A 22,841-nucleotide genomic window follows, 5' to 3' on the forward strand; every position below is an offset into this window, starting at 1 on the left:
CGCCTCATCAGCGTACATCAATGAAGGAGAAAAATTACCTGTTTTAAATTTTTTATAACAAAATTAAAAAAAAAAAAAACATTTTTTATAATTCAGTCTTTTTACATTTTTTAAACAAAAAATAAAAACCGCAGAGGTGATCAAATACCACCAAAAGAAAGCTCTATTTGTGGGGAAAAAATGATAAAAATTTAATTTGAGTACAGTGTTGTATGACCGCGCAATTGTCATTCAAAGTGCATCAGCGCTGAAAGCTGAAAATTGGTCTGGATAGGAGGGGGGTTTAAGTGCCCGGTAAGCAAGTGGATATATAGCTTTAGTTGACTTCATGTACACCTGTTAAGACGATTGGGAATACAATGATGAGTAATATAGTTAAAAGCCCTTAGATATAGCTTCTGATGTGTGCACCAGACCCTGAGTGGGTCATAATATCTTGGGGACATAGGTCTTAGCTTGAGTTTTGATCGACTGGTAATAACAGTGGCAAAGTACTAGCTCAAACTCATGTATACGACATTGGGCTAGCTGCTAGCTAATGCATTCTAACAAGATTGATTTGTGACACTAGATTTGGTATTTTCTAATGAGATTTTTTTTTTTTTTTTTTTTAAACAGGTATATTAATGCATTGGAGCCTACTGTCTCCTATTTCACAGGAGCCTTGAATTTCAGACAAATCTTGAAAGAAAATGATGTGAAAAAAGTTGTTGAAAATCCAAACCGGAAAAGCAATGGTATATCGCTAATAAATTTTTGGTGTTTTTATTAGTTCTAAAAGAAAAATTGTGGTTTGATATGTCAATGTGTAAATAAAAGTGTAGCGCTGAAAATAAGTGAACCTGACACAAAAGACCTCATGCGATGGTAAGTCGCACAGAAGTCGCAACACATATAGTGAAAATTGCTACTAAGCAAAAGTAATGTGATATTGTGACTGAATTTAATAATAATTAATTTATATAAATGCTCAAAAAGTAAACTTATATGTAATTGGAAACATACATGTGATTACATAAAAAATGATGGGAATAGTGACCTGCTGGGGGAAAAAATGCACTATCATGTGAAAAATAAAAAATAGACCCGTGTGTAATCATAGGCATGTAGTAAAGGGACAAAAACAATACTGGTTTTCAAATGCAGGTGAAAGTATACATATGATAATCCATAGAACATCCAAAGTAAGCAGCAACAACTGACAACCCAGTGTTGTTGGAGATATCAGACAGTCTTTTATATAGACAGATGTACAATGGATGGATGCACCCGGGAGTGCCTTCACCTTCTCAGGGAAAACGTCTGAGAACCCACTGTTGTTAGAGTTGTCGGACAGTCTCTTATATAAACAGATGAACAATGGAAGGATGTACCTGGGAGTGCCTTCACCTCCCAGGGAAAAGAGAAAAAAAAGGGGAGGGTACTCTTACCAGAGATGGTGGACCCAGCTTACCGTACGGTGGTGGATCTATCAGGCATGGAACTGTAGATGTAGAATTGGGCTGCCAGGATAAGCCATGCGATCGCCTTGTCTGTAGTCTGATGGAAATCCAAAAGGACCACCGATTATGAGGATGGATGGAACTCACCAGCAGTAGGCAATGGCAAATGCAGCTCTCCAAGTGCATCTCCTCCAAATGTGGGTATATAATCAAGGCAACAAAAAAGAGAGAGAAGGCCTCCACATAGCGTAAATCCAATGGTGGAATTTATTTTTAAGTAAAAATATCCAATAGAATGAATATCAGTGGTAAAAACAAAATAAAAAATATAAAAACAGTTCAATTGAACAGTAAGAACAGCGCAGTATGAGATGGCTTGGGCCAGGGGGTTACACCCCTGGCCCAAGTCTTTTTTTTTCTCTTTTCCCTGGAAGGTGAAGGCACACCCGGATGCATCCATCCATTGTTCATCTCTTTATATAAGAGACTGTCCAACACCTCTATAAACAGTGGGTTCTCAGTCGTTTTCCCTGAGAAGGTGAAGGCACTCCTGGGTGCATCCATCCATTATCAGACAGTCTCTTATATAGACAGATGGACATCTCCAACAACAGTGGGTTCTCAGTTGTTGCTGCTTACTTTGGATGTTCTATGGACTATCATTTTATTATTATTATTATTATTATACAGGATTTATATAGAGCCAACAGTTTGCGCAGCGCTTTACAACATGAGGGCAGACAGTACACTTACAATACAAATCAATACAGGAAGGATCAGAGGGCCCTGCTCGTTAGAGCTTACAATCTAGAAGGGAGGGTCAAGTAGAAACAAAAAGGTAATAACTGTGGGGGATGAGCTGATGGAAAAAATGAAAATGCAGTAGTTAGGTGTGGGTAGGGTAGGATTCTCTGAAGAGAAGGGTTTTCAGGGATCATCTAAAAGCTAATAAAGTAGGAGATAAGCGGACAGATTGGGGTAGGGCATTCCATAGGATTGGAGAGGCTTTGGAAAAGTCCTGAAGGTGAGCATGGGAGGAGGTGACTAGGGAGCTAGAGAGCAGGAGGTCTTGAGAGGAACGAAGAGAACGAGTAGGTTGGCATTTAGAGACTAAGCTAGTGATGTAGCTGTGAGCAAAATTATGGATGGCTTTGTACGTAGTCGTTAGAATTTTGAATTTAATTCTTTGGCCGAGCGGAAGCCAGTGAAGGGATTGACAGAGAGGAGTAGCAGACGAAGAGTGATTGGTAAGGTGGATGAGTCTGGCAGTGGCATTCACGATGGATTGAAGAGGTGATAGACTATGTAGAGGTAAGTCAATGAGAAGGGAGTTGCAGTAGTGGAGCCGAGAGATGACAAGCAAGTGAATTAAGAGCTTTGTTGTGTCATTGGTTAGAAAGGGGCGTATTTTGGAGATGTTGCGGAGGTTGAGGCGGCAGGATTTGGACAGTGATTGGATGTTTTGCTTGAAGGAGAGTTCAGAGTCTAGGACTACACCTAGAACCTTGGCATGTGGGGATGGGCTTATAGTTGTACCATCAATTTTGACAGAGAGATCAGGGGAAGGGGCATATGGGGGAGGAAAAATTATAAGTTCGGTTTTGGATAGATTGAGTTTGAGGAAGTGGTGTGACATCCAGACTGATATATCTGATAGTAAATTAGTGATACGTGAGGAGACAGAGGGAGTGAGCTGAGGGGTAGAGAAATAGATTTGGGTGTCGTCAGCGTAGAGGTGGTATTGGAAGCTATGGGAGGCCCAGGGAGGTGGTGTAGATTGAAAATAGGAGAGGTGCAAGAACAGAACCCTGGGGGACCCCAACAGAGAAAGGAAGAGGAGAGGAGGAAGTAGAGTTGTAAGAAACGCTAAAGGTGCGATTGGATAAGTAGGAAGAGAACCAGCGAAGTGTACAGTCGCGGAGACCAAAGGCGTGTAGTTTTTTGAGGAGGAGGGGGTGGTCAGCCATATCAAAGGCAGCAGAGAGGTCCAGGAGTAGGAGTACAGAATAGTGTCGATTGGTTTTGGCCATTAGTAGATCATTTGTTAGTTTTAGGAGAGCAGTTTCTGTGGAGTATTGAGGGCAAAGGGGATCAAGAAGGTTATTATCAGAGAAGTGGACGCTCAGTCGGTTGTATACCAGACGTTTGAGGAGTTTGGATAAGAAGGGGATCAAGGAGATGGGGCGTAGGCTGTTAAGATTGGATGGGTCCAGTGAGGGCTTTTTAAGTATGGGTCTGACAAGTGCATGTTTTAGAGAGTTGGGGAAGATGCTAGAAGAGAGTGAGAGATTGAAGATGTGGGTTAGAGAGTGTAGCATAGGGCCAGAGGGTGAATGTAGCATTTGTTAGGGAACAGGATCCACAGGGCAGGTGGTAAGGTGGACATTAGCAAGTAATTTAGCAACTTCAACTGTAGTGGTGGGGTTGAAAGAGGGAAGTAATGATTGAGCCTGTGGGCATGAAGTGTAAAGCGTGGAGGGTATCGGAACAGTAGAAATCTCCGCGTGAATTGTATCAATCTTCTGTTTGAAGTGATTGGCGATCTCCTGGGCAGTGAGTGAGTTGGCGGGTGGAGGCGGTGGAGGACGAAGTAGAGAGATGAAGGTGGAGAAGAGTTGACGGGCACAGGATGATAAGTTGCTAATGAGAATGTTAAAATAGGTATACTTGGCAGGGAGGAGACTGGAATTGTATTTTTAGAGGGCAGATTTATATTGGTTGAAATCTCTCTGAGACTTGGTCTTACGCCACAGGCGCTCAAAAGCACGACTACATTTTTTCAGACTTCTAGTATCATCTGTTTGCCAAGGTTGAAGGGGTTGGGGCTTGATTCTGTGTGTAGTGAGGGGGGCCAGTGAGTCCAGTGAGGCTAGAAGTAAAGCGTTGTAGACAGAAGTGGCTAGGTTGGTGCAGGATAGGGGTGAGATTTTGTCGTAGAGGTTGTCGATAGCAGAGCAGAGAAGAGAAGGGTTGAGATGATGTAAGTTTCTGCGGGTAACTTTAAGGTGGTTGAAGGGAGAGAAGGTGAAGGATTTTTTATCCCCCTGCCCTTGCTGCACTGGCAGTTTTTGCTCTCACAGGTCGGGCCCCCTTTTATCTCTGCATTCTCTCCTTGGTGTCTCTCTGCTTCTTTCACCCTGCATGTGCCTTCCAATTTCTGTTGTCCCTCACTTCAGCCTGCCATGTCATGCTGTCTTCCATACCCTATTACAGGTGTCTAGCGCCACTATCCTTTCCTTCTTATAGAGTCCGCTGCCCAAGAAGACCACCCTCAGCTTACAAGGTAAGGGGTTGGGCAAGTAGAGAAGATAGATCAAAAGAGAGCCACATTACGAACACTGTCCTCCTAGGTCATCAAGTGGATGTCATCCTCCACTTCAAAATGGAGAGAATTTTCCAGCCATGCTTCAAGGGACAGATGATCCAGAAAAACTTGCTCCAGGTACTCCTACCGTCACCATCACTCCCACCAAGCAAGGTCACACTCTCTCCATTATCGTCTGTCCTCTCATTGCCATCATTCCCATCCAGGGGATAGACACACGCTGGGTTTGTGGGGGCCTCTCTACTCCCAGAAAAGCTGGCTTGCTGTTCCTGCCTCGAAGAGGCGACCAAAGAAAAAGTCACGGATGTCAGAGAGGTTATGGATTTAATTAGAATCCATTAGGGAGACTATCCTAGAGACCTGTGCTCTTGATTTAGAGGCAGCAGTCCAAAGCACCGCTACTCCAGCTCTCCTAAGTTCCGCAGAAATAGAATAGTTCATCAGAGAATGAAGAGACTGAAGGTGCTGTTGGTTTTGACTATTCCTTGGTGGAACCAAAATCAGTTAAAGAAGCAATTGGTTGGAGGAAGGTGGAAGACACACCTTGCAAAGTCAGAAGATATTTTCCTAACATTAAAAAAGAGCCAGAGGCCTTCCCTTTCATTAATGAGCTGGATGAACTTATCCAGGTCGAATGGCAGAAGCTGGACAAGAGGACAAGTATCAATAGCATGCTTGCAGGATTATACACATTAAAGGAACCCAAGGTTAACCCTTTAATCATTGCTCCAGTAGTTGATGCATATTTGATGCGTTTGGCGAGGCATTTTATCCTTCTTTTAAAAGCAGGCAATTATGAAGGTACCAGTCTCTCAGCAAGGCTGATGATTCTACTTAGCCTTATTTATAATAAAGAAAAAAACAGGCACTCTTCTTTCAGAATTGGATCTAAAGGGCCTCAACAGGAAAATTAATCTCAAGTTCTTCAAGATGGAGAGTAGGGATGAGCCGAACACCCCCCTGTTCGGTTCGCACCAGAACATGCGAACAGGAAAAAAGTTCGTTCGAACATGCGAACACCGTTAAAGTCTATGGGACACGAACATGAATAATCAAAAGTGCTAATTTTAAAGGCTTATATGCAAGTTATTGTCATAAAAAGTGTTTGGGGACCCGGGTCCTGCCCTAGGGGACATGGATCAATGCAAAAAAAAGTTTTAAAAACGACCGTTTTTTCAGGAGCAGTGATTTTAATAATGCTTAAAGTCAAACAATAAAAGTGTAATATCCCTTTAAATTTCGTACCTGGGGGGTGTCTATAGTATGCCTGTAAAGGGGCGCATGTTTCCTGTGTTTAGAACAGTCTGACAGCAAAATGACATTTTGAAGGAAAAAACTCATTTAAAACTACTCGCGGCTATTGCATTGCCGATAATACACATAGAAGTTCATTGATAAAAACGGCATGGGAATTCCCCAAAGGGGAACCCCGAACCAAAATTTTAAAAAAAAAATGACGTGGGAGTCCTCCTAAATTCCATACCAGGCCCTTCAGGTCTGGTATGGATATTAAGGGGAACCCCGGCCAAAATTTAAAAAAAAAATGACGTGGGGTTCCCCCTAAATTCCATACCAGACCCCCGTTATTTAAGAACTGTCAGACGAGGAGCGCCGTCACACAGCGGGAGCCTCCCTCCATGCCAGCATGGATTGCGGAGCGGCCCGGAGAAGAAAATGAAGAAGAGAAGAGAAGAAGAGAAGAAAAGAAGAAAAGAAGAAAAGAAGAAGAGAAGAAGAGAAGAGCGGGAGCCTCCCCCCCATGCCATGGGTGCGGAGCGGCCCGAGGAGAAGAAGATAGAAGACGCCGCGGAGGAGATGCTGGACGAGAACGCCGGAGGAAGAACCAGAAGAGCCAGAAGAGCCAGAAGAACCAGAAGATGAAGGAAGATAGAAGAAGCATTTAAATAAAGGAATTGTCAAAAACTGTCTCTTGTCATTTTTAACATTTTTGACACTTTTTTCGTGAAATGGTAGGGGTACTTATGTACCCCCTTACCATTTCACACAGGGGGGGGCCGGGATCTGGGGGTCACCTTGTTAAAGGGGGCTTCCAGATTCCGATAAGCCGCCCGCCCGCAGACCCCCACAACCACCGGCCAGGGTTGTGGGGATGAGGCCCTTGTCCTCATCAACATGGGGACAAGGTGTTTTGGGGGGCTACCCCAAAGCACCCTCCCAATGTTGAGGGCATGTGGCCTGGTACGGTTCAGGAGGGAGGGGGGCCGCACTCTCGTCCCCCCCTCTTTTCCTGCGGCCTGCCAGGTTGCGTGCTCGGATAAGGGTCTGGTATGGATTTTTGGGGGGACCCCACGCCGTTTTTTTTTTTTTTTTTGGCGCGGGGTTCCCCTTAAAATCCATACCAGACCTGAAGGGTCTGGTATGGAATTTAGGGGGAACCCCACGTCATTTTTTTTTTTAAATTTTGGCCGGGGTTCCCCTTAATATCCATACCAGACCTAAAGGGCCTGGTATGGAATTTAGGGGGACCCCCACGTCATTTTTTTTTTTAATTTTGGTTCGGGGTTCCCCTTTGGGGAATTCCCATGCCGTTTTTATCAATGAACTTCTATGTGTATTGTCGGCAATGCAATAGCCGCGGGTAGTTTTAAATGAGTTTTTTCCTTCAAAATGTCATTTTGCTGTCAGACTGTTCTAAACACAGGAAACATGCGCCCCTTTACAGGCACACTATAGACACCCCCCAGGTACGAAATTTAAAGGGATATTACACTTTTATTGATTGACTTTAAGCATTATTAAAATCACTGCTCCTGAAAAAACGGCCCTTTTTAAAACTTTTTTTTGCATTGATCCATGTCCCCTGGGGCAGGACCCAGGTCCCCAAACACTTTTTATGACAATAACTTGCATATTAGCCTTTAAAATTAGCACTTTTGATTTCTCCCATAGACTTTTAAAGGGTGTTCCGCGGCATTCGAATTTGCCGCGAACACCCCAAATTGTTCGCTGTTCGGTGAACTTGCGAACAGCCAATGTTCGAGTCGAACATGAGTTCGACTCGAACTCGAAGCTCATCCCTAATGGAGAGCATTCAGTCAATAGTGCTTGCAATGAATCTTGAAACTGGATGCTGTCCCTATATTTATCAGATGCATATCTTCATGTACTGATTCACCCGCTTTCCAGAAGTAGCTATGCTTTGCCATCACTCACCAACATTTCCAATTGCGGAGTTTGCCTTTGGGAATATCCATGGCTCCCTGAATCTTTAAAAAAGTTCTGCTTCCAGTAATCACACTCCTGAGAGAGAGGGGCTTAAGAGTCCATCATTATCTGGACGACATCATCCTGCTTGCCAGCAACATCGGAAGATCCTGATTTACACGCTTCAACACTTGGGTTGGATGATAAACTGGAAAAAGAGCAATCTACATCCTACACAAAGAATGGTCTTTCTGGCTGCACTACTAGACACTCAAATCAACATGGTTCAGCTTCCAGAGGGGTAATTATGCCCTCTAATCCATAAAGTAAAAAGGGCTTTATCAACAACAACATTGCCGGCCAGATCCTGTCTTGGCATCCTGGGGTCTATGACCTCCACGTTCCCAATGATTCAATAGGCTCAATGTCATATACGTACAGTGGGGATGGAAAGTATTCAGACCCCCTTAAATTTTTCACTCCATGTTACATTGCAGGAATTTGCTAAAATCATTTAAGTTCATTTTTTTTCCTCATTAATGTACACACAGCACCCCATATTGAAAGAAAAACACAGAATTGTTGACATTTTTGCAGATTTATTAAAAAAGAAAAACTGAAATGGTCCTAAGTATTCAGATCCTTTGCTCAATATTTAGTAGAAGCACCCTTTTGATCTAATACAGCCATGAGACTTTTTGGGAAAGATGCAACAAGTTTTTCACACATCCTCTGCCATTCCTCCTTGCAGATCCTTTCCAGTTCTGTCCGGTTGGATTGTAAACATTGGTGGACAGCCATTTTTAGGTCTCTCCAGAGATGCTCAATTGGGTTTAAGTCAGGGCTCTGGCTGGGCCATTCAAGAACAGTCACGGAGTTGTTGTGAAGCCACTCCTTCATTATTTTAGCTGTGTGCTTAGGGTCATTGTCTTGTTGGAAGGTAAACCTTCGGCCCAGTCAGAGGTCCTGAGCACTCTGGAGAAGGTTTTCGTTCAGGATATCCCTGTACTTGGCTGCATTCATCTTTCCCTCAATTACAACCAGTCGTCCTGTCCCTGCAGCTGAAAAACACAGCATGATGATGCCACCACCATACTTCACTGTTGGGACTGTATTAGACAGGTGATGAGCAGTGCCTGGTTTTCTCCGCACATACCGCTTAGAATTAAAGCCAAAAAGTTCTATCTTATGGAGGCCACTGTGCTCTTAGGAACCTTAAGTGCAGTAGAATTTTTTTTGTAACCTTGGCCAGATCTGTGCCTTGCTACAATTCTGTCTCTGAGCTCTTCAGGCAGTTCCTTTGACCTCATGATTCTCATTTGCTCTGACACGCACTGTGAGCTGTAAGGTCTTATATATACAGGTGTGTGGCTTTCCTAATCAAATCCAATTAGTATAATCAAACACAGCTGGACTCAAATGAAGGTGTAGAACCATCTCAAGGATGATCAGAAGAAATGGACAGCACCTGAGTTAAATATATGAGTGTCACAGCAAAGGGTCTGAATACTTAGGACCATGTGATATTTCAGTTTTTATTTTTTAATAAATCCGCAAAAATGTCAACAATTCTGTGTTTTTCTGTCAATATGGGGTGCTGTGTGTACATTAATGAGGAAAAAAATTAACTTAAATGATTTTAGCAAATGGCTGCAATATAACAAAGAGTGAAAAATGTAGGGGGGTCTGAATACTTTCCATTCCCACTGTACATACATACATACATATACATATGAGAACCATCCAGTGGGATGGAGTATCAATCAGCATTACCAACAGGGTGAAACAATCTCTTTGGTGGTGGACTCAGGTCTGCAACCTAATAAAACAGTGCCTGATTGTTTTCCCAGCGAGCAGAAGTTGTCACTTTGGGCACCAGTCTGGAAGGTTGGGGAGCATATTATCAAGATGAGGCAGCTCAGGGTCGCTGGGCATTCAATCCCCATGGGACAGTCTCAAAAATCTTGGAACTCAGAGCCACCCTGCAAGCCCTGTTAACTTTCGACTCTTCGTTGAGGGGAAAGCGGGTACTCTGGACAACAGAGTCGCTGTAGCTTATATTCAGAGGCAGAGGGGTACCAGGAGCTCCACATTACTGGAAGAGTCCTGAACTGGACCCAGACACATTTAAAAGATCTAATCTCAGTATATGTACCAGCAAACGGAAAACCAACTAGCTGATTCAGTCGGAATTTTTTGTCAAACAGTGAATGATCCCTGAGTCCCCAGGCCTTTTTCCTCTTAACCCAGAGGTGGGGCATCCCGGAAATAGATTTGGCTGCAACCCCAATGAATACCAAATGGCTGAGGTTTTTGGCGAGAATACCGTATCCCAAGGCAGAGGGAATAGACTGCCTTCACCACCCCCGTGGGGGTTGAGCCTGGAATACATATTTCCTCCAATAAGTCTAATCACTAGACTCAGGAGGTCCTCAATTGCAGTGATAGCAGTAATCCCATTCTGGCCAATGGCCAAGGAGGCCATGGTTCATGATACTTCTGCAGCTAAGCGAGGAGGCTCTAATACCTCTTGCAGTGACCCCAGACCTTCTGTCCCAAGGCCAGTTCCTGCACCCAACTCTAGAGAAGCTACACCTTATGGCCTGGAGGCCGAAAGGCGAAGGTTACTAGAGCACGGTTGCTCTCAAGAAGTGTAGGTTTAGGAGATATTTCTTGGACCTACAGGTAAGCCTTAATCTAGGCTTAGCTGTAGGTCAAAGTGGTCTGTTATGCCACGTACACACGAGCGGACTTTACAGCATACTTGGTCCGGCGAACCGGAGTCCGTCGGACAATTCGATCATGTGTGGGCTCCAGCGGACTTTTTTTTCTCAAAAGTTTAACGGACCTAGAAATTAAACATGTTTCAAATCTGTCCAACTTACTCGGCTTTCTGGCGTACAAAACGGTCGTCTGTGTGCTAGTCCGACGGACCAAAACTGACGCATGCTCTGAAGCAAGTGCAAGATGGAAGCACTCGGTCTGGTAAAACTAGCCTTCGTATTGAAGCTAGCACATTCCTCTTCTGTGATCTTTTAATACAGCGTATTCTTTTTTTCTTTATAATGCGAGAGGAATGAAGTTGTTTTGCTGCTTATATTCACAGAGTTCTCACAAACTACTTTCTTCATGATTTATCCTCATGCCATGACTAATATTATAGTTTTTAAAAGCCAGATTTCCTGAAATAATGTATAAATTATTTTTTGGACTCATCTTTATTATTTTTAGATTTAATCACTATCTATTTTCCAATTTGTGCTAAATTCTCAAAACTGTTATTTTTTTTTTTGGAGTTTCAAGTTACCACAATAACCTTAATATTTTGTATTGTTTTAATGAACCTTAATGAGGTTGATGTGCCTTGTTAATTAGACATAGGGGGGATATTTTCAAGAGGCTAATTCATTTTGCACTACAAGTGCAAAGTGTACTTGAAATTGCACTGAAAGAGCATTTGGAAGTGCATTCGCTGTGGATCCGAGGGGCACATGCAAGGAAAACCAAAAACCAAAAATGTATCTTGCACATGATTGGATGATAAAATCTGCAGAGCTTCCCCTCATTTCATATCTTCCCCTCAGATTTACAGTGACTGCACTTACAACAAGTGCACTTGCAGTGCAATTTATAAAGTGCACTTTGCACTTGAATTGCAAAATGATTTAGCCTTTTGGAAATAACCCACAGTCTTTTGGACATGTACCTGCCTACTTACAAACAAAATGTCCTTTTTGAATCAAAACACATAGTCAATAATGTAAGGTAAAGAAAATATCCATTTATTTTTTGAAAAACATAAATGAGGAAGGCAACACTGGAGACACTTTTGGAATGTGTGAAGCCTTTTGTCCCCTAGGACACACATCAAGTTCTTGGAAAATAAAATTGGGATCTTGCGACTAGGGAGCACAATCTGCATCTTCTGTCAGACGAGACAGAAGCCAGGCAATCACCTTCGACTCTTCCGTGGAGCCTTCCCTGCACGCTGCTCTGCAGCTTTCCCTCCATGCTTCTCTGCAGCCTTCCTTGGAGACTGTGCCTCTGGTGGTGTACTTGGGGCAGGAGGAGGAGGAGGAGCAGGAGGAGGGGCTTCATCTGCAATATAGCTTGATGGAGTAAGCTCCCCTCTCAACCCCTTCTGAAAGGCCTGAAAAATAAGCCCCTCACAGAGGAGGCGTTGCCCCTTTTCAAGTTCCAGCAACCTAGTGGCCATATACGTTCCATAGGCCTCTTCAGCTTTGGGTGGGGTACTGAGTATTTGGCTGGCTTCCCGAATGAGGGCTAGTGATTCCTCCTCTGTTTGGGTGATCTTCCCGGGCCTTTTGCTGGCACTGCAGAGGGGAGGAACCTGACATACTGGGCCCAGCCACCTCCTGCCTGCCACTGGGCACGGCCTCCTCCTCTCTCCCACTGGGCAAGGCCTCCTCCTCTATACCACTGGGCACGGCCTCCTCCTGGCTGAGCTTATCCTGGGTAAAAAAAAGGGACATAGTTGTAATTTTTGCTTCCGCAATCACACACAATTTTCAGCTCATGACCTGCAAATATAATTCTAAACAAATAGAAAAGGCTATCTTTTTGACCACACCATTATTCTAGCTGATCACCAATATTTGAAGTACATTTTTGTCCACTATTGTCTAGTGATATGTATACATATTAATAATTGTGATGAAATCATTTTTGGGGAAGCACTTAAAACATTTTACAGTTTACATCATTAATATTTACACAATCCCAAATTCTCAAAAAAAGTATACCTGGCTGAAGCTGGGCGCATCCACTTCATCAAGGATGAAAGGGCCCAGTTCTTGCTGGGACGCCTCAGCTGGGGTGAAGGGAAGGGTGGAGGGAAGGCTGGAGGGAAGGCTGGAGGGAAGGGTCGAAAGTGATTGCCTTGCTTCTGTCTGGTCATCCAGAAATCGCAGTTTTTGGTAGTACCACAGCTTGGGGACATAAACCTGGTCTGCTGCTGCTCCTGATCTGAGGGAATCCTGGATCTTCTTGTGTTTCCGCCTGTACATATTGCGCAAGATCCCAATTTTATTGTCCACAAACTTAAGATATGCCTGGGGGACTCAAGTCTTGACAAATTCCAAATGTGTCCCCAGTGTTGCCTTCCTTACATGTCTAATAAAATACAATGGGTGCTTGACCTCCCACAGGTTTCTGTTCTCTTCATACAGTTCAATAAAACGCGACAAAAATTCTTCCTCCTTAAAGGGATTCATACACACACACACACACACCAAACACATTCACCAAACACACACCCACGTTTAAATCTTACCTTCGTTTCTGACACTCGCTACTTCTGCTCGGACATACGTAGGCCAGCGTAATAGCTTTATATACACTGTGCATGTGTCATGCTATGCCTACGTCACCCGCCCCTGACGTTCTTTAGTACGATTTGTCCCCGCCCCTTCACTCTTCGTTGCGCAGTGGGAGTATCTAGAGAAATATGGCGAAGAGATTATCTGGAACTAGCGCGGAGGAAAGCCCGGAGCCACAACCATCCAGATCCAGGAGGAGATATAAGGCCACCAACATGGCCTTTGAAGAGATGGTGGAGATGGTGCCCATTGAGAAGGGAGGACTATGATGCCAAAAAAGGACCGTACACCTGACCCAATATGCGGAAGGACAAAATAATGTCCTCAGTTGTCACAGCTCTTGAACAAAAAGTTGGCATTAAACGGGCTAAAGAACAATTGAGGAAGCGGTGGTCTGACCTCAAAACTAGGGAGCCTGAACAATATTGGCGAATCAAGAAGCTGCTTAAAAAAAGTAAGTACTTGTTGTGTGTTCCTATTGAGATACTTAACTTGCATGCTGATCCATATGCTTTTCATTTATACAGCATCGTTCGTAAAGACCTTTCTTTTGAAAATACATATGATAATAAGAAAATGGCGTTTGTTTTTCGCCAAATACGATGGTACAGGGTTGGACATACATTTAGGTCTTGATAATTTGTCTTATTCCAAAAATGTGGGGATGTTGTGTAGTTTGAAACTAGAATGCTTCTTAAAAAATGATTCAGTGTAATGTAAGAACAGGACACAGCAGCTGTTTCCACATCTGGACTCAGGAGCACTAGTGTACTATGTGACACCAGAGAAAATGTTTGTGGGTGATACACATAGGGGCTCCAGGGGATACTTGAGGTGTCTGCATCTGTGAAACTTGCATGAAAACATGTATTGTTTTGCATTTTTGGTCAGAGTGAATTTTAATCCTGTCTTCAAAAATTTTGTGGGAACAAAATGACAATTGTCCCCAACTTCTAAGCAACGTTTCATATTCCTTTTTCAGGACTGAAATATCACTGTGTTTTAAGTATACCTTTTGTATACTTTTGTTTCATTCTCATAGGGGAAAAAAGACTCAGACAACAGTCCGAGGATCCCAGGACCCCCCCAAGTCACCATCCTGATATGACATGATTTATCTTGTATTCCACCAGATTTATGGCCGAGAGGAACAAACGGAACCGGCTGGCCAGAATCCCGAAGGCATTCTCCACAACTCTTCTTGCTCTGGCCAGCCGGTATTTAAATACCCTCCTCTCAGGGGTGAGGAACCTTTGGGGGAATGGCCTCATCAAGTGCTCGCCAAGAGCAAATGCTTCATCAGCGATGAAAACTGAGGGGAGTCCATCAACGTTCTGGTGATCAGGTGGCATTCCCAGGCCACCAGTCTGGAGACGCTGGCACAACTCTGTCTGTGCAAAGACTCCTCCGTCCGACATCCGGCAGTTCTTCCCCACGTCCACAAACATAAAATCCAATTGTGCTGAGACCACCGCCATCAATACTACACTATGAAACCCCTTGTAGTTAAAGTAGTAAGACCCCGAATGGGGTGGTGGCACAATGCGGACATGCTTCCCATCAATCGCCCCAACACAGTTGGGAAAGTCCCAACAGTCAGCGAACTGGGAGTCCATAGTCTGCCATTCCTGTGTGTTTGAAGGAAACTGTGGAGTCAAACAAGAAAAAATACAATATAAGTACTTTTAAACATAACTTTTCTGGCAGATTACACAAAAACATTCTTGAATAACAGCAGTCGAACATTTTTAATACGTGTTATTTCAAAAAAATAAAAAACATAAGGCCCACTTATAAGATTACTCAACACCCCTGATGGACCATTGATCAATTTGTATGTGGGGGGAGGAGTTCTAATTTGTTAGAAGAACACACCTGACATTTTGAAACATTTCAGGGGGTGGGGGAGGGGTTCTAATTTGGGAGAAGAACATACCTGACATTTGGAAACATTTCAGGGGGTGGGGGAGGGGTTCTAAATTTGGGAGAAGAACACACCTGACATTTGGAAACATTTCAGGGGGTGGGGGAGGGGTTCTAATTTGGGAGAAGAACACATCTGACATTTGGAAACATTTCAGGGGGTGGGGGAGGGGTTCTAATTTGGGAGAAGAACACACCTGACATTTGGAAACATTTCAGGGGGTGGGGGAGGGGAAAGCAGTACAATGGAACTGACAATATACATTGTTAAAGGGACTATAGGCTAGAGGTATAAATGGACCCAGGATTGCAGGGTGGGGAGGTTAGTGAAGGTAAATATGCATTGAAGGCAAAAAAAGATTAATTTAAAAAAACAGGCGTGAAGATAAAGGGGACATTCACAGCATATTCCAAGCATGGTAATTATGTAACGAGGACATTTAGACAATACATTAGCAAACATTAAATACATATCATGTAATGTTAAAGGATAAAAAAATTACCTTCATATAGTTCTTCTGCAGGACCTGAATTATAGCAGAACAGGTCTCTGGGATTATGATCCCCAGAGCCTGGGGTGAGATGCCTGTCGAGAACTTCAAGTCCTGAAGACTTCTCCCAGTCACCAAGTAATGTAAAGTGGCAACTAGCCTCTGCTCCGCAGTGATGGCTTGCCTCATGCAGGTATCCTGCCTGCAGATATAAGGGGTCAGCATAGCCAGCAGACGTTGAAAAACAGGGTCTGTCATCCTGAGATAATTCCTGAAATCCTCAGGATTATTCTCACGGATCTCACGGAGCAAAGGCATGTACGAGAATTGGTCACGCTGGCGCAACCAATTCTTTGTCCATGAACTCCTCCTCGCCCTGTTCATGGACTGGACTTGGGTCAAAGTATTAACCCCAACACCAAGTCCACATGCAGCATGAGCTCGAGAATGAGTATGTCCACGCATCATGGCGTCAAAATGGTCGGCCGGTCAAATAAACAAACTTAGAACAAACGCACTGAAGAACAGCAAGGCCTATGAAGAGCGACCTGAAGATCAGGAACAAGCAGACCAGAACGGCCTGCTAGGCAGGTTACGAACTGACCAACACGCACTGAAAACCAGATACAAACCTCACAAGCACAAACTGAACTGCAGAAAACGATCGAAATAAGCTGAAGTGTGAAAAGCGCGAATCGTCTCTAACCAAACTTCTACTAACACGAGATAAACACGAGATTAGCAGAAGGAGCCCAAAGGGTGGTGTAGTGGGGCTTGAACTTCCTTTTCTAGTCCCGTCGTACGTGCTGTACATCACCGCGTTCAAAACCATCGGACTTTTGGAGTGATCGTGTGTGTCCAAGTCCATCCGTTTGTAAGTCCGGCGCACCTACGCTACAAAGTCCGTTGAAAAGATCGCCGGACCAAGTATGCCGTAAAGTCCGGTCGTGTGTATGCGGCATAATCGTTTACAACCACTTTAAACTCAGTGCTGAACAGGTCGAGAAAATCTGTAACAAGATCTGCACTTTCTAAAGAATATATAAAGCTGAAGACAGCAGATATGCATGTAAAACTTATGTAGGATGATTGGTTTTATCCCTTTGTATCATCTGAGGCTGTTCATTTCACTGGGTATATGTGAGGGTTTACATTCACTTTAAGGCAAACACAAAGAAACGCCTCCAACAGCAAAACAAAATTGCAACACAAAAAGTCCACTTGTCTTCAGCACAAACAAAATATAATGAAGCATACAGTTCATAGATTGGACTTTACCCCAGGGTTAGCACAGTTCCAGTCTGGCTGTCTGGCAGCTTACAGCAAATGTGCAGCACTCCAAACTGGTGTCTCTCTCCAACTCCTACACAACACCTAATACTGGTTCCTGTTTTAAAGTGCTGCTTCCTGGAGGCTCTTAACCATTTGGGGACTGGAGTCCCTGTAGTCAGGAGTGGAGGCCCTTTTCCAGATCCCAACTATGCCACTACTAATGCCGAGAGGACTGCGAGTCAGTCCTCTCTTCTGTACTACTGTCCCGGAATCCCTCACCTTGTACAGGCGAGACCCCTGAGTAGGGATGAGCCGAACACCCCCCGGTTCGGTTCGCACCAGAACCTGCGAACGGACCGAAAGTTCGCACGAACGTTAGAACCCCATTGACGTCTATGGGACTCGAATGTTCGAAATCAAAAGTGCTCATTTTAAAGGCTAATTTGCATGGTATTGTCCTAAAAAGGGTTTGGGGACCCGGGTCCTACCCCAGGGGACATGTATCAATGCAAAAAAAAACTTTTAAAAACGGCCGTTTTTTCGGGAGCAGTGATTTTAATGATGCTTAAAGTAAAAAAAAAAAAAAGTGAAATATTCCTTTAAATATCGTACCTGAGGGGTGTCTATGGTATGCCTGTAAAGTGACGCGTGTTTCCCGTGTTTAGAACAGTCCCTGCACCAAATGTCATTTTTAAAGGAAAAAATCTCATTTAAAACTGCTTGCGGGTTTAATGTAATGTCGGGTCCTGGCAATATGGATGAAAATCAGTGAGACAAACGGCATGGGTACCCCCCAGTCCATTACCAGGCCCTTTGGGTCTTGTATGGATATTAAGGGGAACCCCGCACCCAAATTAAAATAAGGAAAGGTGTGGGGCCACCAGGCCCTATATACTCTGAACAGCAGTATACAGGCTGTAGGTTTGTTGTTAAGTAGAATCTCTTTGTAATTTTGAACGGGTACATTTTTAACGTGTTTAGCTCCAGCCAAAAAATCTTTTTTAAGCTTTTTGGAAAACATAGGGAAGGGTTATCACCCCTGTGACATTTGTTTTGCTGTCTTTCCTCCTCTTCAGAAGATTTCACCTCACTTTTTGTCCCAATGGATTGGAAAGCATCAGTGGAAAGGAGAAATGTTTTTCCCATATTAACTCTTACAGGAGAGAATTTCCCTTCCTAGGGGTAGATTTCACTTCCTGTTGTCTCCTTCCGTTTGCAAGTAGGAGTCGTTTGTAAGTTAGTTGTTTGAAAGTAGGGTCCTGCCCTATATACTCAGCAGAAATTTGGGCCTTAGGTGTTGCTGTGGCCACAACACTGTATGCCCTCACAGGGCTCTGCTGTGAAATATTAGATCAAGAATTGTAATTACATGCCCCTGTTGAACAGGAGCTGAAAAATTAGGCCTTAGGCACTGGTGCTGGTGCCACAACACTGCAACCCCTCACAGACACTCTAGTTGGAATGCAGGAACGAGCCCTGCTGCAAAGTATTGCATCAAAAATTGTAATTACACGCCCCTGTTAAACAAGGGCTGAAAAATTGGGCCTTAGGCACTGGTGCTGGTGCCACAACACTGCAACCCCTCACAGACACTCTAGTTGGAATGCAGGAACGAGCCCTGCTGCAAAGTATTACATCAAAAATCGTAATTACACGCCCCTGTTAAACAGGGGCTGAAAAATTGTGCCTTAGGCACTGGTGGTGGCACCCAGAACCAAAAATGTTCTTACAAGCTATCAGCGTGATGATTGAGGAGGAAGAGGATAATTACTCAGGGATAGTCACTCAGCATCAGCATAGGCAGTCTTTGAAGGGATCTGAGATTTCAAAAAAAATTATTCGGTTACATCAGCATCAGGTGCTTGGTAGCTGGTGGTGATCCAAGACTCATTCATTTTTCTGAAGGTCAGTCGATCGACCGAGTCAGTGGACAGACGCACCCTGTGATCGGTTACCACGCCTCCAGCAGCACTGAATGTGCGTTCCGAAAGAACGCTGGATGCAGGACAGGCCAGTAGCTCAATTGCATACTGTGCAAGCTCTGGCCAGTGATCCATCCTCAAGACCCAGTAACCCAGAGGATTTTCGGTGGGAAAGGTGTCCAAGTCTGATCTTGCCCCTAGGTATTCCTGCACCATGTAAAACAGACGCTGGCGATGGTTGCTGGAACCGATCATACCTTGGGGCTGCGGACCAAAAAATTGTCTGAACGCATCGGTCAGACGGCCACCTTCTCCACCGCTCCTTCTTTGACTGACCGAAGCCTCAGCAACACGTTGTCCAGAAACAGGAGTTTGTAACCTCCCAGTCTCTGGGAACGCGTTGCACAGACCTTTCTGCAAGGCCTCCCGAAGATGTTTCATCCTCTGCTCCCTCTGCGATGGCAAGATAAGGTCCGCAACCTTACCCTTGTAACGTGGATCAAGGAGGGTTGCCAGCCAGTATTGGTCCTTCTCCTTGATACCACGAATACGAGGATCCTTACGCAGGCTTTGCAGGATCAGGGAGGCCATGCAGCGTAGGTTTGCTGAGGCATTCGGTCCGGAGTCCTCTGGGTCACTAAGGACGACATGGTCCGCAGCCACCTCCTCCCAGCCACGTACAAGTCCATGTGTTTCTTGGGACTGATCCCTTAAAGACTGCTGCTGATGCTGAGTGCCAGGCTCCACCTCCATACTGACACAATCTTCCTCCTCCTCCTCCTCCTCTTCCTCCTCGTCCTCTTCCTGTGTGATCGGCGGGCACGCAGGAACACTGTCTGGATAAAGGGGGCCTTGAGAGCTAAGGAAGTCCTCCTCTTCCTGCCTCTGTTCTGCCTCAAGTGCCCTGTCCATTATTCCACGCAGCGTGTGCTCCAACAGGTGGACAAGGGGGACAGTGTCACTGATGCATGCACTGTCACTGCTCACCATCCTCGTGGCCTCCTTAAATGGTGACAGGACAGTGCATGCATCCCTGATCATGGCCCACTGGCGTGGGGAAAAAAAACCAAGCTCCCCTGACCCTGTCCTGGTGCCATAGTCGCACAGGTACTCATTGATGGCCCTCTGCTGTGTGTGCAGCCGCTGCAGCATGGCCAATGTTGAGTTCCACCTGGTGGGCATGTCACAGATTAGGCGGTTCTTGGGCAGGTTAAACTCCTTTTGGAGGTCCGTCAGCCGAGCACTGGCATTATATGACCGGCGGAAATGCACACAGACTTTCCTGGCCTGCCTCAGGACATCCTGTAAGCCCGGGTACCTGCCCAAGAACCGCTGCACCACCAAGTTAAGGACGTGAGCCAAACAGGGCACATGGGTCATTTGTCCCTGTCGGAGGGCAGAGAGGAGGTTGGTGCCATTGTCGCAAACCACCATTCCTGCCTTAAGTTGGCGTGGCGTCAACCACCTCTGAACCTGCCCCTGCAGAGCTGACAGAACCTCTGCCCCAGTGTGGCTCCTGTCCCCCAAGCACACCAGCTCAAGCACCGCATGGCATCTTTTGGCCTGCGTACTTGCGTAGCCCCTTGAACGACTACGGAGCACCGCTGGTTCCGAGGAAGAGGCCATGGAGGAAGAAGAAGAGGAGGGGGTGGAGGAGAGAGGTGTGTCACAATCATTAGCATTTTGGAGGCGTGGTGGCGGAACAACCTCCAACACTACTGCACCTTGTCCTGCATCCTTCCCAGCTGCCAGCAGAGTCACCCAATGCGCCGTGAAACTTAGGTAACGTCCCTGTCCATGCCTGCTGGACCATGAGTCAGCGGTAATATGCACCTTACCGCTGACCGCCCTGTCCAGCGAGGCATGGACATTGCCTTCCACATGCTGGTAGAGAGCCAGAATTGCCTTCCGTGAGAAAAAGTGGCGTTTGGGTACCTGCCACTGAGGAACCGCACATTCCACAAACTCACGGAAGGGGGCAGAGTCTACCAACTGAAAAGGCAGCAGTTGAAGTGCTAGCAATTTTGCCAAGCTAGCATTCAACCGTTGGGCATGTGGATGGCTGGGAGCAAACTTCTTTCGGCGGTGCAGCAGCTGGGGCAGGGAAATTTGCCTGGTACAATCTGACGTCGGTGTACCAAAATCAGATTGCCCACAAGTACGTGGCTGTGACACACCTAATTCTACACCTTCATTCCTCTCAGTGCAGGTCTCAGAGAGGACTGAAGGTCTAGTGGGGTTGGAAATCTCAGCTGATGAGGAGCAAGCAGAGGTCCTCTTTGTTCTTTGGTGTGGGTCTTTTAGATACGCTTGCCAACGAACTGCATGGCAGGTCAACATATGTCTGGTCAAGCATGTGGTACCCAAGCGGGAGATGTTTTGGCCACGCGAGATACGCTTGAGACATATGTTGCAAATAGCAGCGGTGCGATCTGATGCACTCGTCTCAAAAAAGGCCCACACCAAAGAACTTTTTGAATAACGCGCAGAGACTGCAGCGCCCTGCACATGTGGAGCTTTGGGGTGTGATGCAGTCAATGTGCTGCCCTTAGGCTGGCCCCTGGAGGGCATCCTGCCTCGTTGGTGATGTGCCGCCTCCTCCTCCTCCTCCTCCTCCTCTCTCCTATCAGGCACCCACGTTGAGTCAGTGACCTCATCATCCCCTCCCTCCTCATCACTGGAGCAAACCTGGCAGTATGCTGCAGCAGGGGGAGCATGACTGCCAGATTGCTGTCCTTCTTGGGCACCCCCTCTGTCCGTGCTCGTGTTACTGCCTTCATCGAGCTCAGTATCATCATCAGAGCCTTCCAAACGCTGGGCATCCTCCTGGAGCATGTACCCAACACTGTGGTCAAACAGTTCGAGGGACTCCTCAGGAGGACATGGTGGGGCTAGGGAAGGAGTCACTGATGACATTGAGCCAAGGGAAGAGGCCGCTGCTTTGCCAGACAAAGTACCCTGGGCATGGGTGAGAGAGGATGAGGAGGATGAGGACGGCTTGGTCATCCACTCGACCAAGTCTTCCGCATGTTGCGGCTCAACATGGCCAGCTGCCGAAAAAAAGGCCAAGCGTGTCCCATGGCCACGTGCTGATGAGGATGCACCGTCTCCACGACCAGCACTAGACACAGAGCCTGCTTGCCCTCTCTTATTGGCTTGTGACTGTCTGCCTCTCCTTCTTGGCCTTCCAGACATACTAATGGCCTGCAGCTGCACTAAGCTGGGATATATATATATATATATATATATATATATATATATATATATATATATATGTACTGATACTGCAGCTAGCAAAATCAACTGCCTGCCTGTAGTATGAGAACACCACCAACCTTCTACAGGTAGCTTTAGCTGAACACTGTGAGGTGGACGCACCCCACTAACTTGTAGGTTTAGCTGAACACTGTGAGCAGGGCGCACCCCACTAACTTGTAGGTTTAGCAGAACACTGTGAGCAGGACGCACTGCACTAACTGTAAATAGTCTAGCTGCCTGACTGTGGTACTAATAGGATCAAAAAAACACCAGCAATTTTCTTTAAAATACTGTAACAAGACAAGCCTGCCTGTCAGTAAGAAGATAACAGGAACGGATCTAGCTGAACACTGTGAGCAGGACGCACCCCACTAGCTTGTAGGTTTAGCTGAACACTGTGAGGTGGACGCACCCCACTAACTTGTAGGTTTAGCTGAACACTGTGAGCAGGACGCACCCCACTAACTTGTAGGTTTAGCAGAACACTGTGAGCAGGACGCACTGCACTAACTGTAAATAGTCTAGCTGCCTGACTGTGGTACTAATAGGATCAAAAGAACACCAGCAATTTTCTTCAGGTAGCTGTATTTACTGTAACAAGACAAGCCTGCCTGTCAGTAAGAAGATAACAGGAACGGATCTAGCTGAACACTGTGAGCAGGATGCACCCCACTAGCTTGTAGGTTTAGCTGAACACTGTGAGG

The 22,841-nt window shown here is 45.4% G+C and overlaps 1 protein-coding gene across 1 annotated transcript in view; it reads left to right on the forward strand.

Moving 5' to 3' along the window:
* Positions 1-22,841, forward strand: part of GUCY2C (guanylate cyclase 2C) — a 1,918,134-nt gene that overhangs the window by 508,868 nt on the left and 1,386,425 nt on the right. Inside the window, exon 5 of the mRNA XM_073591935.1 lies at positions 619-737. Within this exon, the coding sequence (XP_073448036.1) occupies positions 619-737 (119 nt within the window). The remainder of the gene's footprint in view (positions 1-618; positions 738-22,841) is intronic.

The sequence above is a fragment of the Aquarana catesbeiana genome, linkage group LG07 (genome assembly GCF_042186555.1).
Source record: "Aquarana catesbeiana isolate 2022-GZ linkage group LG07, ASM4218655v1, whole genome shotgun sequence".
Taxonomy (NCBI): Eukaryota; Metazoa; Chordata; class Amphibia; order Anura; family Ranidae; genus Aquarana; species Aquarana catesbeiana.